A 15,310-nucleotide genomic window follows, 5' to 3' on the forward strand; every position below is an offset into this window, starting at 1 on the left:
TATGCGAAACACACATCTGTCCGATTCTAATTACCACGTTTCGTCTTAGATAGAACGCGGTGAATATAAACACCATGGAGCGTGGTTTTAGACATATAGTCAGGAAAGGACTATTATTTTCCACGGCATGTCCCGATGTTTCGAACCCAGCCGTGAGAACCGGAATGATAGCATGACCGGAAGAGCGGCTTGAGAACTGAGAGGAGACTTGCAGATAGTTGTTGAAGAATGGCAGGTGTATATATATATATATATATATATATATATATATATATATATATATATATATATATATATTATATATATACATATATATGTGTGTATGTATATATACATATATATGAATGTGTATATATATATATATATATATATATGTATATGTATATACACGGTGCACTGAGAAGATTCGAATCGTGAGAACCAGACGGGAAAACACGGCGGCCGGGTTCCCTTGCATACCAGACCGTTCCATCTTTATAATAAATCACTGGAAGCCGTTCTCTTGATCGAATTAATGTTTGTAAATTAAGCCACGTTTCCACTGAATCGGCACGCAATCGCGCGAGAGGGGGAGAAGGGATGGTGAAAGAAAAGGAGAAAAAACGCACAAAACGAAAGCTACGATTCCCGACAAGACTCGATTGTGTCCGGTTTAATCTAGCCTCGTAATAAGTTTCACAATGAACCTTCCCGGACCATTCATAATCGATTGTTTAGCGCGGTGACAGTGCATTATCCGCTATTGACCTCGATATGCTTCTTTTCCTTTTTTTTCTTCTTCTTCTTTTTCTTTTTTTTTTTTTTTTTACGAGCTGCGTAACCGTGAGAAATCGTGGCTCCTCGCGGAAAGAAGAGAAATAGAGAAAAAAATTGGAACATAGAGAGAGAGAGAAGAAGCTTGTCGAATTCCAGGAAAGAACAATAGTTAGGAAGCAACGGTGGTGGTAAATCGAAAATTCGTAGGGGGGCGAGAGAGGGAGTGGAGAAACGGTGGGAAATCGGTGGATTCGAAGGACGAGAGCGGTGGTGAACGCTTGGCGAACAAATCGTGGCAGGCCGCGGCAGATACAGCGGACACGACTTCCGGGAAGAATCGTTGTTCCGTGACGGAAGAGGCAAGAAGAGAGAAAGAAACACGCTATACACAATGGGCAAGCTGTGAATTATTTGCAAAGAATTCGTTTCTTTTTCCATTCCTACGTTCTTCTTTTTCGATCGAAATTGCTCTTTCGCAATCGTGAATTAATTAATAATTCCACGATGCGAATCGAACGATATACGAATAATATACAATATCGGGTAATCGAACATGTATCGGTCATCGATCTTCAAACACGGTTGAAGAGATACTCGTTTTCTCGTTCTCCGCGAATCGTTTATCCTTCTTTCCTGTTTGTTATCGGTTAATTGTGAATGGAAGTTTTTTTTTTTATAGGCTGGATATACGTACCAGAGCTTGGACTCTGTAAATGGCACTGGAAGAATTCACGGGGGATTTTAGAAACGGGCCCGTGGAGCTCCCGTGTCATACACAGCGTCCGGCTATGCAACGCGATAACCTCGAGGAACGCACGAACGTCATCGAACATCATTATCAATCTTTAAATAAAAAAGAAATAAAGAAGAAGAAAAAACTTCGTCAGATTCAGGTCAGAAGTAATCGAACAACCGGAATACCCGGAAATCATCCAACGCATTTACGTAACAAGTATATAACCAGTATCAACAAGAGTGGTAATACCGGGGAAGAATCAGGCAATACGGAGATAACAGATCGTTAATGTACGCCAATGGCGTACCTCTTCGATCGCTCGACGACGAAGAAGAAATTGATCAGACTCGAAATCGTGAATCAATGACGATAACGGGAAGGGAAAAAAATTAAATTGGGGCCTAATTGAAGGAGAACCGCGAGAAAGGATTTTTTTTAACGGGATGATAACGTTTTATATTGATTTCTCGGATTGCGTGCACGTGGTGGACGAAAGCTCGAACATCGTCGACTTGGCAACAGGCGACTTGGCGACCTTCCTCGATGAAAAGGCGGCGCGATGGCGAACATAGTACAGGGATACGAGGAAGAAGGCGCGCACATTTGTCGAGCGAGAAATGCTTGTCCACGTGGAAGAGGGGAACGAGACGAAGACGGGTGGCTAACCGGAAATACAGCTCGCGCAGGCAAAAGAAGAAAGTGTCAGAGAAAAAAGCTACGGCCAGGGTCTGCGTGGATCGATTCGCGACGCGACTCGACGAGCAACACCTGTCGCACGAGTCAACCGAGTAAGTGCATTCGTCCCTTCTTTCATTGTCCACGATGAAAAGGTTGGGGAAACGTACGGGGAATATCATTTGAATCCCGTTTTTGCGCGGTCATCCTATTAGCGGGAACGCGCTAATACCGCACAAGGGATTCGAGATTAGGCGATTTGATGAAAAGAGATGGATCTTTGAGAGAAGAATTCTTCTTTGATCGGATGCGCGGATAATGATCGATTGGATAGTCGAATTCCATCATCGAGATTCTTGACACGTGACATCGAGAACGCGTCATCGATCAGAATGTAAACCGGTAACGAAATAAGGTCTATCTGTCCAATAAAACGGACGAATCGTAATGGCAACGTTTGATTACCTGTTGCGTCACACCTGTTGCCGACCATACGCGAACCACGTGACGATAGTGGCCGTGAAAGATTTTCTCATTGTGTCCCGACGTTTGTATCGATCGCGTGGACGAGCCTGATGCCAACGTTATACGTTGAAAGTAGCCAAATAACGTATTGCGATTATACGTACATATATATATCTTTTCTGCATCCACACATGAAATCAATAGGGGTGACACACGAAACGATATTCGTAATGTTAATTGCTTTCGTATCGTGGATCCCAAGACCCCAAATGGAGAAGCGGGCGAACAAATGGGCCACACCATCGATGGATTCTAGAACCCATTTTCCAAGCTGGAGTTGGGGTTACTTATCTTCATGCAGGTGTCGTGCGATAATCTTCTCTGTAAACGACAAACATTGTTCTTTTTTTTCTTTTTTTTTTTCCTTTCTACGCGTCATTACACATGCTGGTAAGGTGACTCAACTGTTATGCATTTTACCAGATATACGGAATATCTTATATCGGGACTGTTTCCAGGCATCGAGGATTCCTGTTAACAGGAATTGCGTATTCGCAACTTGCTCTTCACCTCAGAGGATCTTCACCTCTTCTTTGAAAGGAATATTTTCGATCCTTGATGTCGATAAAGCACCTTCCCGTTTGATCGTGCTCGCGTCCTAAGAATCTTTCGATCTCATTGTTCGTGGGCAGCAGGGCAGAAAGCGGCGCTTCCGGTTTCAAGTTGGCTCGCAGCACGACGACGACAGACAGAGCATAGGGCCCGGTTGCATCCTGATCGTTCGGCCAAGCACCTGCGCCGCATTTCACGGGTAAAAGGATCAAGGTCGAAAAGAAACTATTGCCCGGTTTATTAGTCACATTTTTTTTTCTTTTTTTTTTCTCGACAGTCATAATTGTGCGATCGCGTGTTTTTTCACAGGTCTCCACGAGCTTATATATACCTCATTACGCAACATACAAACGAAGCGGTATATAATTAAAGGTGGTTCGATATAAAAATCGAAGGAGACGATGGAGAATTAAATCATTTGCAGTATACAGTATGAGTATCAGGTAACCGTCTTTTTTTTTTATATTTCATTTTTACTTTTCGTTCAAACTATATAACACGCAATTAAAGAAATCGTATAGGATGATAATTTACGAAATTTAATTATATTTACAGCCGCGCTCGATCAACGGAAAATTGTCGTGGCAAGTTAGCAAACGCATCGTGGAACCGGAAGTCGCCGTGGGATCGCCGTGGATGTTTGAAAACAAAACATGTATCTCGTAGCACCTTCTATCCTGGAAACCACTCGAAACGCACATAAGTGCTGTCGTATACGTTTTGTACATCGCGTGTAATACCTGTTATTAATAACAGTGATAGAACGATACATGGAGGATATTGGCTTGACTCGCGTTCGCAAAGCAAACGACATTTTTTTAAGAAATTCATAAACACGTGATTATCAGAATATGTGTATAACGATATATCATGCTTAGATAAAGTAGGTTATTGGATGTTAATAATCCGAATTAACTATTCACGAACGCGCCCATCCGCTTCCGAGTACGTGTGCAACCCACACACGCCCATGCCACACCATCAGAGGATGGTTAACTTTATGATTCATGAAACTTATCTTTATGGTCAGGTGAGTAACATCGCCGGTCCCATAACAATGGGAAAGATGGACGGCAGACGAATCCTTTTCGAGCATTGTGAGATACACGTGAGATATAACATATGCACGGGCAACGTTTAATCACGTACGAGGTCAATGTGTCATTTGCTCGTGGCCTTTCACCGCGATCAGATCAACGGATTAAACCACCACCGATCATAAAACGAAAACATCTGTCGAGGAATCGAACGGAGATATATTCCGATATTCGATAGAAAATAGGAAATAACGCGCGTCCGATCGATATTCGCCGATCGAGCGTGACAACATCCTATTTTCTAAACGAAGAAATACGGAGTTGATTCCAGAAGTCGTGGGCGAGCACGAACGTCATTAAAGCCTATAACTTTCCCGTCCTTGGCGAGTAAACGATATTTCTGCCGGACCGAATTGTCCGATCTTTCTTGTCAGTGTCGATTCTTGGACAGGGGGAAATTACTCTCGCGAAACAACTCTCCGTCATTGTTTCCAGATGGTTCCGTTAACTTCGCGAAAATGTAAAAATAATCGAAGAACGATATTCGTTGTCTCGTCTTTCGAGCAGAAAATACGCGGTACAAAATTCTATTTATCTCCGGTCCGAATTTTTAAACGCTGCTGCATTATTTCCGAATCTTCTCAGGAACATTCGCCTTCTTTTTTTTTTTTTTTCAACTTATCGGCAATAAAGAAGATAAATATTGACACGCGGGCGAGATCAGAAGCGTGTAGGAGATACATCATCGACTTTATTGCCGATCCACGCCGTCCGTGCGAGAAGAATTACAGTGGGAAAAATATTCTGGTGTATAAGTACGAATAAAAAGAAATGATATTTCAATTAGAGAGAGAGAGAGAGGGGGGAGAGAAAAAATTGAAACGCACGTACGAAAAGGCGACACGTGATCGCATATTTCGCGGTCTAATCGCGCTTCCTCGGGGATCGTTTAATTAAATTCCAACTGCGTCGATAGTTTTTAACCCGAGCGAGATATCGCTCGCGCATAAAAAAGAACTTGCAACGATCGTTATAGACGGAACGAAATAACGTTTAGAAACGACGTTAAATCCGGTAAATCCGGAGAGGAATTTATCTAATTACAAAGCGTTGGCAACAGAATGACTCTGCAAAATAGATTCCCGGAAGTTATTATTTGCATTTTGGTTTATTAATGACAACACGTCGTAAGCGGTATCGTTCTCCGGACATAATGATAGGTTAAAGCGAATAATTAATACGAAGACGAGATAGATGTTCAATCCCGATAGATGAATTGTAACGAAGAATGATCTCGACAGACGGGTAAGAAAAATTACATAATCGATCGGATCCGTTCGCGATACGGTGGATCGTTCTGGCTTGCCGATAACACGTCGAATTATTATTAGATACGTAAATATCAAAGACCGGCATCATCTTTATTTATAGGATATATGTTGCAAGTTATTCGTAACAAGAACTACAAATTCGTATCGCATCCGTGGGATTATTGGGAACCCACGTCAAGGCTAAGTGAGGTCGGTCCAAATTCGAGACACACCTACGGAACGAGAACGAGTGTTGCGCGAATTCGGGACGATTCGGTCGATCTCAAAGATACATACGTCGGGCGAGTGTATAAAGATTCGTGAAGGAGGTAACGAACCGTCAGAGTCGATAGAGACCCTCCATCGTCGCGGTGTTCAACGTCCACGTCGAAGTCTAGCTGGACTATGGCCAGATTCAAAAATAAGCCGAATTTTCGACGGATTTGCCGATTGTCCGCGATCGTTTCGCGTCATCTCGAGAATCCACGTGTTGCACACGCGTTAACAACGCCGTTTCTCCTCTCAGGATTTTTACACGTCTCGTTCGCACTCGACCCGAAGGATAATTTTGAATGTTCGCGGTCATTCCGGGAATCATCACTATTTCCGTGATACACGCTTGGCAAGGAACGAGAAATCCGCCTTTTCCCACACACTTTCCCCTTCCAGATTTTTTTCTCGCGTAAAAAATGACACGGTCCCGATATAAAAAATTCCGAGACAACGTGGTCCTACCGCGAATCCATGATTCATAAGATCGATTTAACAAAAATCCGTGAACCCGTTCGAGTCCGTTACTCTCTCTCTCTCTCTCTCTCTCTCTCTCTCTCTCTCTCTCTCTCTCTCTCTCTCTTTCTCTCTCTTTCTCGCGTTTTTCGACAAATCGGCGGCAAACGAAAATCGAGGGAGAAAGGAGGACTATTTTATAATTTCGCGGCGGATTGACGCAACTGTGTAACGGGGTCCACGATGACGACACGATTTCGTTCCACGCTCGCGGACCGTATTTTTAAATGCCGCCGCCTTTTATCTTCGCGACCAGCCGCGAATCTTCCGCGATCGCCGTTTATAAATCACTCTCTGCTCTCTCGTTGCTTACAGAGAAGTAAGGAGAGAGAAAGAGAAAGAATGGAAGAAAGAAAGAGAAAGAGAGAGGTGAGGCCAAACGAGAGATGTGTTTCTCGTTTCTCTCACACAGTGAGAGTTCTCCCGTTGGAGGCACGATACGAGGTGGGAGAGAAACACGGTGAAAAGGGATGGAGGGGTGAAGGAGGGAGGGAGAAGGGGCAAGAGAAGGATAGACAGCCTTTTGAGTCCCCTCGGTGACCAGTTTAGTTCTGCTTGGCATTCGAACCGCACCAGAGATCATGTGACAGAAGACAAGGGGCTAGGATCCTCGAATAAGTTTCGATCCTTGATCCGTTTTGGACTGCGTTAGATCATCGATAGACGCTGGACCGCATCGATCGATCGCGATCCACGATTCCCTGCCACGGGATATAGTATAAGGTGTCTGTGAATCAGTTTGTGAAAACTTCACGCGTTTCCTCGCGCACGTGCTGATTTCATCGTGTTGATTATTTTTTTTCTTCCCTTCTATTTTTCCTCGAACGAACCGTTGCGAATTCTTCGAACGTCATCGAACCGCTATGCGATCGAGAGGCGCGTAATAATATAAATACGCGAGGTAAATCGCGTTTCTTTTCCGCGTTTCGTCAGTGCACGATCAAGGATGACCAGTTCGAAAGAGGCAGGATCGAGATCGTGACGGCACACGCAACACGTGCACTCCGTTTAAATCAACAAACAGCGGCCGGTCACGTAAAAACACGGCTCGCATACATTTAACGTCGAGGAAAGCGTACGTCTTTTCGTATTTTCCCTCCTTCTCTTTTTCCTCCGCACACGCTCTCCATAAATGACACTTGTGAAATCAACGCACACATTTTCACCGCTCCGAGCAAGCGACTGTAGAAAAGAGGGTCGTTGACAGCGGGAGATCGTGTGATAAATGTACCGGTACGCGTTCGCTCGCCTCCGTTCCCTGCAAATTTTTATGAAAAGACCAATTTACCCTCGTGTTTACCGCGACTCTTGCTCACCCGATTCGCACATCTGTCGCGCGTGAAAATTAAATTCTCGCTTCGCGCGCGACTCCGCTCGTGGACTTTGTTCACGCTCGTGGAGAAAAAAAAACTCGAATCACAGAAGTCAAAGGATCGAAAAGTGCGGAATATGAGATCGATTGATCTCAACACGATCTAAGAATATACTCGAGCGACGAGCGGATTCGTTGAACCGGGGTTCTTTTCCTTTCTTTCCACGTGTCCATCGTGTGCACAGGGAAAATAAATCGGCAACTTTCACCGATATATACAGTACCAACGACGACAGTAGCTCGTAAACCATGTCGGGAGATACGACGTCGGACGAGGAAGGATCGCAGGAGGACTCCCCTCGATACGACATCGACGATCTGGAGATCATCAAGACGATAGGTGAGCACACGATCCTATTCATCTCGACACCTTTCACTGACGATTCTCGAGCCACGCGATAGAAAAACTTTCTACTCGTGTACATGCGTCCGATACCCGATTAGAATGCTGTCTAGACACGCAGGAATTTGTTCAACTATTCGACTCGGAACTATTCTAGAGATTGCATCGAAAGCAATATCAATCGATCTCCGTTTATTATTATTTGCGAATGATGACGAGGAACAGGTTTTTGTTAAAGTGAATTGGATGATGTAAATGCTATTTGTCACACGCTGCCGAGTGTTGGTAAAATGTCAGAGACGAGGCGAACTACCCTCTAAACGAGGAAGTGGGCCACTGGAGAGTGAGAGGCTACCAAGTGTATATTTAACTGCTCGTTAAGTTCGAGTTACACGGAATGGGTGTCGGAGATGCAGGTGTTTCTTCGCTGATTTTTCACTCTTTCGCTGTGACTTGTGAAACCGTTCTTCGAACGACTAACCGTTGTCTAATAGAAAGGAGAACCTTATACATATTCCACGATGGTAAAAGAATCTAGGTAGGACAGCGTAAAAAGACCGTAAAGCTTGTTTTAAACGCGCTGTCGGGCTTCCCTAATTTCCACGTGAAATTCAACAACGCACGGTCTGGCTTTTGTGGGTCATCAGTGGATAATCCGGACAGTGAGATATTACACGATGTATGACGTATAACGAGAACGTCGAGGAAATAAATTCTGGAGCAAAAGCATCAATCTCTTATCGTTCCATTTAGCCTGATCGCGGTTTTGCTGGGTCGCGATTAAACTCGTAAACCAGAGATAGTAGCTGGCCCTGGTAGTAAGCAGAGATGCTCGATCGGGACAGATGTGCGGCTTTTTTCGAGACGTAGAACAAGTTTTGGACGAACACCAAAATCCTCTCTTTCTCTCTTCAATGTCCATATGGGAGAAAAACAACGTGTCGAGGGGAAGCGTCTGGCGCGCGTAATTCGAGCGAAATAGCCCACTCGCGTGATGAATGAACCGTGTTATACCTGAAACATTAACCTTCTCCGATCTGATATATTTCCACTCGAGAACTTCCCGTTTAATCATGCAGGATGCGAGTATTTCGTCGAAGCATATGCCGATTAGACAACAATGAAAATGAAAATCGTTATTGGAGCGGAGCTGAAATCGAAGATTAAGTTGTCGCGGAATTTCCGAGGGAAACGAGATATTTCTCTCTCTCTCTCTCTCTCTCTCTCTCTCTCTCTCTCTCTCTTTTCTCGTTTATTTTTTCATTTCGTCGGAAAGAAATATCGGAGACGCTTAATTACGTAAATTGAGGGACGAGCAAAGAATATTTAAAGCATCGGAAACAGCTCGTCGTTCTATCATTGACACCTGTTTTCAGCTATCGCTGGCAATCACCGCGATCGTTTCACAGGGTATATAACACGATTTTGCGCCCCTTATTTCGCATCGTCTGCCAATTTTCTCGCATTTATAATGACACCACTCTCTGTGTACGCGAAACGTCTGCCCCTCATCTGTGATGCGAACAGCAATTTACCGGTTAATTTCGGCGTGGACCACGGGGCAGGCGGCAGCCATCACTGTTCCGTTAATTGGTCGTGGTACGTTGAGCAGACCAACTTTAGTCACCTGCATTCGTGGGAAAGTGCATTAAACAGACCGCGTACCACGGATTTTGCTACTAGAGAAAGCGTTGATGATTAAACGCTCGCATGGAATGGATCAATAACACGTGTGAGCTATCTTTTTACCGCTGTTACCTTGTATAAATTAACGAATATATACGCGTGTATACGCGCATTTTTTATCACGAGCAATCGATAATCTTGGCTATTAATAGCCGATCGATACACACGGAATAAAATGCATAAGCGATCGTTCATTGATAAAATCAAGGTTTTCTTAACGAATGTTTACAACCAGGTACAGGCACTTTCGGAAGAGTGGTATTATGCAGGCATCAAGGTACTCCTCTAGCCTTGAAGATTCTCTCGATGGTGGACGTGATCAGATTGAAACAAGTGGAACACGTACGGAACGAGATCACCGTACTGAAAGAGGTCAATCATCCCTTTATCGTGAACATGTAAGTCAAATTTGCTTTCTCCTTTCTCCTTTCGGCTCGACCAAGCTGTAACATTGTCAGTTGTAACGATCGATGAAGGGAATTGTCTGTTCAAAGGCGAGGAAGTACACTATGTATGGTATGATCAAGAAAGTTGTGAGTTTGTCGGTCAATCGTATCTCTGAAAAAGAAAGCGTAACTAAAAAACTGCGAAAGTGATACTTACTGATCTCTCATCAACGATTCAAACATGCTTCTCGTTCCATTAAAGATCGCGAAGAAAACATATATATTTTCTACCATTTTTATTTTTTTTTTTTTGATTTAAAATTTTCTGTTTCTAAAATTCTAAACTTCTAAATGTTGTCCCATTATTTTTAACGCCTCAGTTTGGTTTCAGGCTCTGGAGCGGAAGGGACGAGGCAAGAGTATACATGTTGTTAGAATTCGTTGCTGGTGGGGAACTTTTCTCCTATTTAAGGGCAGCTGGCCGATTTTCCGGGCCCACCAGCTGCTTCTACGCGGCCGAAATCGTTTGTGCGTTGGAATACCTGCACAGCAAACACATAGTTTACAGAGATTTGAAACCTGAGAATCTTCTGTTGGACAGCCAGGGACACTTGAAGATTACCGATTTCGGATTTTCGAAGAAACTGACGGACAGGTAAACGGGTATTTAAAGCAATCTATCTTCTTAACGATATTACTTCTAAAATGTTCAATAACGGTAAACGATAAATATGCAGTTGTATTTCGTCGAACTTGATTATATCATTCAATAAATGCAAGTAAATAAATTCAATAATTCAGTTGAATCATTAATTACGATTTATACTTCTGACGTCGATCATATCTCTTATGGAAGATTTCTTTTTTCTATTTTTTTTTTTTTTTTTTGTATCGAGATATCAGCAACGTGACTGCTCGGTCACATGAGAAATTTTATCGATAATTAAACGTGATAATCGTAATGTACATATATATAGAGAGAATAATTATTATCGGAAATCACGATTGCAGAACGTGGACTCTGTGCGGCACACCAGAATATTTGGCGCCAGAAATAATTCAGAGCAAAGGACACAATAAGGCAGTTGACTGGTGGGCGCTCGGTGTTCTGATTTACGAAATGTTGGCCGGTTTTCCGCCATTTTTCGATGACAATCCCTTTGGCATCTACGAGAAGATATTGAGCGGCAGGATAGAATGGCCAAAACATATGGATCCAATCGCCAAGGATTTGATCAAAAAACTTTTAATTGCAGATCGTACGAAAAGGCTAGGAAATATGAGGCAAGGTGCCGATGACGTGAAAAGGCATCGTTGGTTCAAATTAGTCGAATGGCCTTTGGTAATTCAATTCGAATTGAGAATAATTTTTTTTTTTTTATTAAGATGAATAAAGTCATTTGTATATATCGTTGCATTATTATTTTACACGAATAGGTACCTCAAAGAGCTCTTACACCACCGATAAGACCACGAGTGAAAGCACCAGGAGATCCAAGCTGTTTCGACGATTATCCGGAAACCGATTGGCGTTCTCAGCCTCCATTGCCGCCGGAACAACTGGCTCTGTTTCAAGATTTCTAAAAGAAACATCATGGACAATCGTTCGAACCATGCCAGACATTCATTGACGCAAATTCGTTTGCAACCTTCCGTGTCGAGATTAGAACCATTGAGTTAACGGTATTGTGATGTGTATAAAATTTCGCAAACGGTCAAACAGGAGTTCCTTTTTATTTTGTACATAGCGGTCTCTTTTTGTATTATTTTCGTTGTGCGTAGTTTATTTATTCATTATATTCGCTGAGTAGAATAGATATTTTTTTTTTCGTTGTTTTAAAAAAATTCGTCATTGTAAATAAAAAAAAAGTGCAAGGAAAAATAATTTCGAGCCACGAGATTATGAATTGTAAATTCATGAGAAGTTTATCGTTATATCGATGTATGTTCCTTCTACGAAAAAAAGTGATGATTAGTAGAAATTATTATAATTTTATAAAAATTAATGTAATGTAAAGTATTTGTAATTTGTAATAATGTATCGTGCAACAGTACGTTACATTTTAAGAGATTATTACACAATTAAATCGTGAATTTTTTTAAATTTCATCTTCTTGTCTTTGAAACGATCGTTGTATCAACTTTTTGAACCTTGAATACACTACAAATCCAATTGTATTGTAGTATCTCGTTAATCTCGTGATAAAATCAATCGTCATGCACACCACCTACGGATCTAATAAATTTTAAAATAGTTACTGAATAATTTAAATCACAAGCATACAACCTTGTTATAATAAAACGCAATATTCAACACAAAAAAATAACCAGTATGATAAACATTGCTGAAGACGCGAGCAACCGAGAATTCAAAAAGCAAATCCCAATAACTATGTCTAAAAAATCAAACAGTAAGAATCAAGAATTCTTGTATTACGATAAAAAGCACGATAATTCGATATCAAAAAAACGGTCGGATCGTAAAATTAATGTGATCGAAACCAAGCCGAATATTATAAAACGTGTAACCGATTCTCCAAAAAAGGGAAAGAAGAATCCAACCTCGTTGGACATTTTAACCGATTTTTTGGAAAGCACATCCGTACACGGTTTGCAATATTTCGGTAAAACGGATATAGAAGTCGGAACGTTTGGAAAGATCTTATGGAGTGTCACCATATTCAGTTGTTTCATTGGTATCTATCGTTTCTTCGAAATAAAATGCATAAAAATAATACAGAATTAAATATGTGTCTCGTTTCAGGTTTGAGCTTAATGGTAATGCAATTTCTACGTCGTTATAATGAAAATCCGACCAACATGTATATATTGACTTTCGATGAACCGATATTCAAAGCTCCTTTTCCTGCTGTAACCATCTGTCCGACTATGCCAATTCCTATGCAAAAACGTCTGGCCATTTTGGAAAACGCGATATTGCCTAAGAACGTGAGCAGAGAATTTGCGTTAAACATATTGAAGTATGTATACAAATTGCAAAAAATATTGTAAAAAAAAAAATACCGATGAAATGAAAATTGCGTGAAATTTGATGTAGATACGGCCACCTTATAACTCATTCGTACACGAGCAAGGAGTTCGAGGAAATGGATAAATTAAAAGCGTTTTTGGATGCCAATAAATGGAAAGTGGTAGAATTCGTGAAAATTTTGATAAATTGCGAGGATATCTTCGAGTTATGTCAATGGAATACGGAACGAATAGATTGTGCTAAATCGATAAAGACCTCGTATAGTTCTTATGGATTGTGTTGCTCGTTTAATTATCTTCTCGAAGGTTATATGAGGCCTCAAAAGCAAGTATTTCAATAATATTTTAATCGTTCGAGAAATTGTATTATTTCCTTGTATACATATTTCTTATTCTTTACCGATAATGTAAAGAGGTCAAGCAAGACCAAAACCTTTAGGATCCGCTGATTTTGGCTCAGAGAGCGGGTTGAAACTTGTGATCAATAAAGAATTTCAACAACAGAGCGACGAGAAAGACTCGTACAATTCTATGAATTTTTCCATGAATAATAATGGTATAATGGTACGGGGAAAAATGATAATTTCGATTTCGGAATCGATATCTAAAATGAAATTCCAAATAAAATTTATCTGTATTATTTTCGCAATTAGGTAGTTATACATGACAGAATGGATTTTCCAGGATTGAGTAGTAATATGTACATGTTACAAGCGAACCATGAATTAAAGGTAATCTATTCAATATAAAAAATGGAATCGATGAATCACTGATTCTTTTAATTATTTATTCCAGATTGCTATTAAACCGGAATTAATTCAGAAACCAAAAGGACTCCAACATCGTAACAAAGAGAACCAGTTAGTTCCTTTATGCATCGCGGAAGATCAAAATACTTTGGAATACTTCTCCATCTATGGATATTCGAATTGTTATGCGAATTGTAGGGTAAAGGCCATGCTTCGGTATTGTGGATGCTTACCATTTATTTACAGCAACGTAGCTGAATACAATAAGATCAAAGTAATGAAAATTTTATCGTTAAAACTATATTCATATAAATATAAATTACTATATTCACGAAATCACGAATTACACCGATCGATTTTTAGCATTGCGAGTTGGATCGTCTGCAGTGTATTCAAAGAAACGCGAAAAAAATAAGAATCGTGAAAAATATCCAAAGCAAAAATATTTCTTGTTCCTGTAGGACGCCGTGCACTTATATGAACTACGAAGGATTTCCTAACTCGATATTTCTAATGAAAACCAGTTCCACGTGAGTTCATTTCATAAATATTACATTAACTATACTCATAATATGCGTTATTTTGCAGTAGAAATGTGTCACAAAAATCTACTATTCTTAACGTTTACATGAATTCACAAACTTATCAAGTTTCAATAACCTTATCAGCTGCTAACGAAACTTATCTTTTGGGTATTGAATATATTCAATTTTTTTTATTATTTGTTTTTGTATTAAATTCAAGTGAAATTAATTCAAATTTACGTTTCAGCATCAGTCGGTGGAATTTTTAGTTTGTTCCTTGGATGTAGCTTTTTAAGCGTCGCAGAAATCGTTTATTTCGTATACTTATTTTTTCGTGCAAGTTTGAAATCGAATCAGAAGAGTCGAAATCCAAATACATCATAAATATTGACTATTGTAAACAGTAATCGACATGTTTATTTAAACACTCAATAAATAACACTAGTAGATTATAGATACAGCAATGTTGCCTTTCTCTTTCCTTCGAATTGCGCCATTCTGAACTACGCTCTATCAAATATATATATATATATATATATATGGGTTATCGATATTTCCAAGACCTTGGTCAATAATAATTCGATCGAACGTTACACAGACTCAACCTATTGTGTAATATAATCTGACACAGACAGCAGGCAAGAATCTGGAGCAATTAGATCTATTTCGAGCGATTACTGGAACGCCACGGAGGCAACGTTTACCATCCGCCAGCTAGTAAAAATATTTTCTCTGCCGTGTTTCCGCTTTGAAGTTTCATCCTCGTGTAGTAGTGTGTCGCGATGTTGGACAGAATTTTTAATAAACGGACCCAGATACTGTATGAATTTCTAGAGAAGCAACGATAATTAATCAGAATCTCGGCCCGATACATTTGTCTCG

At 40.7% G+C, this 15,310-nt stretch overlaps 2 protein-coding genes across 8 annotated transcripts; both read left to right on the forward strand.

The window, feature by feature from the left end:
• The first annotated feature begins 1,555 nt into the window (after positions 1–1,555).
• LOC108001215 (cAMP-dependent protein kinase catalytic subunit PRKX) lies at positions 1,556–12,268 on the forward strand. Of its 6 annotated transcripts, none has more exons than XM_062080987.1 (8): positions 1,558–2,280; positions 3,151–3,457; positions 3,554–3,687; positions 3,800–8,089; positions 10,014–10,176; positions 10,556–10,819; positions 11,176–11,506; positions 11,602–12,268. In XM_062080987.1, the coding sequence occupies exons 4-8, from the start codon at positions 7,999–8,001 to the stop codon at positions 11,746–11,748; spliced, it is 996 nt and encodes a 331-aa protein (XP_061936971.1). In that variant the 5' UTR covers positions 1,558–2,280; positions 3,151–3,457; positions 3,554–3,687; positions 3,800–7,998; the 3' UTR covers positions 11,749–12,268. The 6 variants fall into 6 exon arrangements, with proteins under 6 accessions (XP_016917610.1, XP_061936971.1, XP_061936972.1 ...); XM_062080988.1 differs by having other exon boundaries at positions 3,151–3,443; XM_017062121.3 differs by having other exon boundaries at positions 1,556–3,457; positions 3,800–9,824.
• A 228-nt stretch (positions 12,269–12,496) lies between these two features.
• On the forward strand, positions 12,497–14,882 carry LOC108001214 (sodium channel protein Nach-like). 2 transcript variants are annotated; one of them, XM_017062119.3, is made up of 9 exons: positions 12,497–12,860; positions 12,929–13,145; positions 13,223–13,480; positions 13,569–13,719; positions 13,809–13,886; positions 13,951–14,178; positions 14,268–14,434; positions 14,493–14,596; positions 14,676–14,882. In XM_017062119.3, the coding sequence occupies exons 1-9, from the start codon at positions 12,497–12,499 to the stop codon at positions 14,810–14,812; spliced, it is 1,704 nt and encodes a 567-aa protein (XP_016917608.2). In that variant the 3' UTR covers positions 14,813–14,882. The 2 variants fall into 2 exon arrangements, with proteins under 2 accessions (XP_016917608.2, XP_061936970.1); XM_062080986.1 differs by lacking the exon at positions 14,493–14,596.
• The last annotated feature ends 428 nt before the right edge of the window (positions 14,883–15,310 follow it).

The sequence above is a fragment of the Apis cerana genome, linkage group LG10 (assembly GCF_029169275.1).
Source record: "Apis cerana isolate GH-2021 linkage group LG10, AcerK_1.0, whole genome shotgun sequence".
NCBI lineage: Eukaryota > Metazoa > Arthropoda > Insecta > Hymenoptera > Apidae > Apis > Apis cerana.

Bases quoted from the DNA above. Each gene is read 5' to 3' on its own strand.
- LOC108001215 (XM_017062120.3), top strand. From the start codon at position 7,999: ATGTCGGGAGATACGACGTCGGACGAGGAAGGATCGCAGGAGGACTCC. The intron at 8,090-10,013 runs GTGAGCACACGA...GTTTACAACCAG, and splicing joins GGAGATCATCAAGACGATAG to GTACAGGCACTTTCGGAAGA. The intron at 11,507-11,601 runs GTAATTCAATTC...TTACACGAATAG, and splicing joins AATTAGTCGAATGGCCTTTG to GTACCTCAAAGAGCTCTTAC.
- LOC108001214 (XM_017062119.3), top strand. From the start codon at position 12,497: ATGATAAACATTGCTGAAGACGCGAGCAACCGAGAATTCAAAAAGCAA. The intron at 12,861-12,928 runs GTATCTATCGTT...GTCTCGTTTCAG, and splicing joins CATATTCAGTTGTTTCATTG to GTTTGAGCTTAATGGTAATG. The intron at 13,481-13,568 runs GCAAGTATTTCA...GATAATGTAAAG, and splicing joins GGTTATATGAGGCCTCAAAA to AGGTCAAGCAAGACCAAAAC.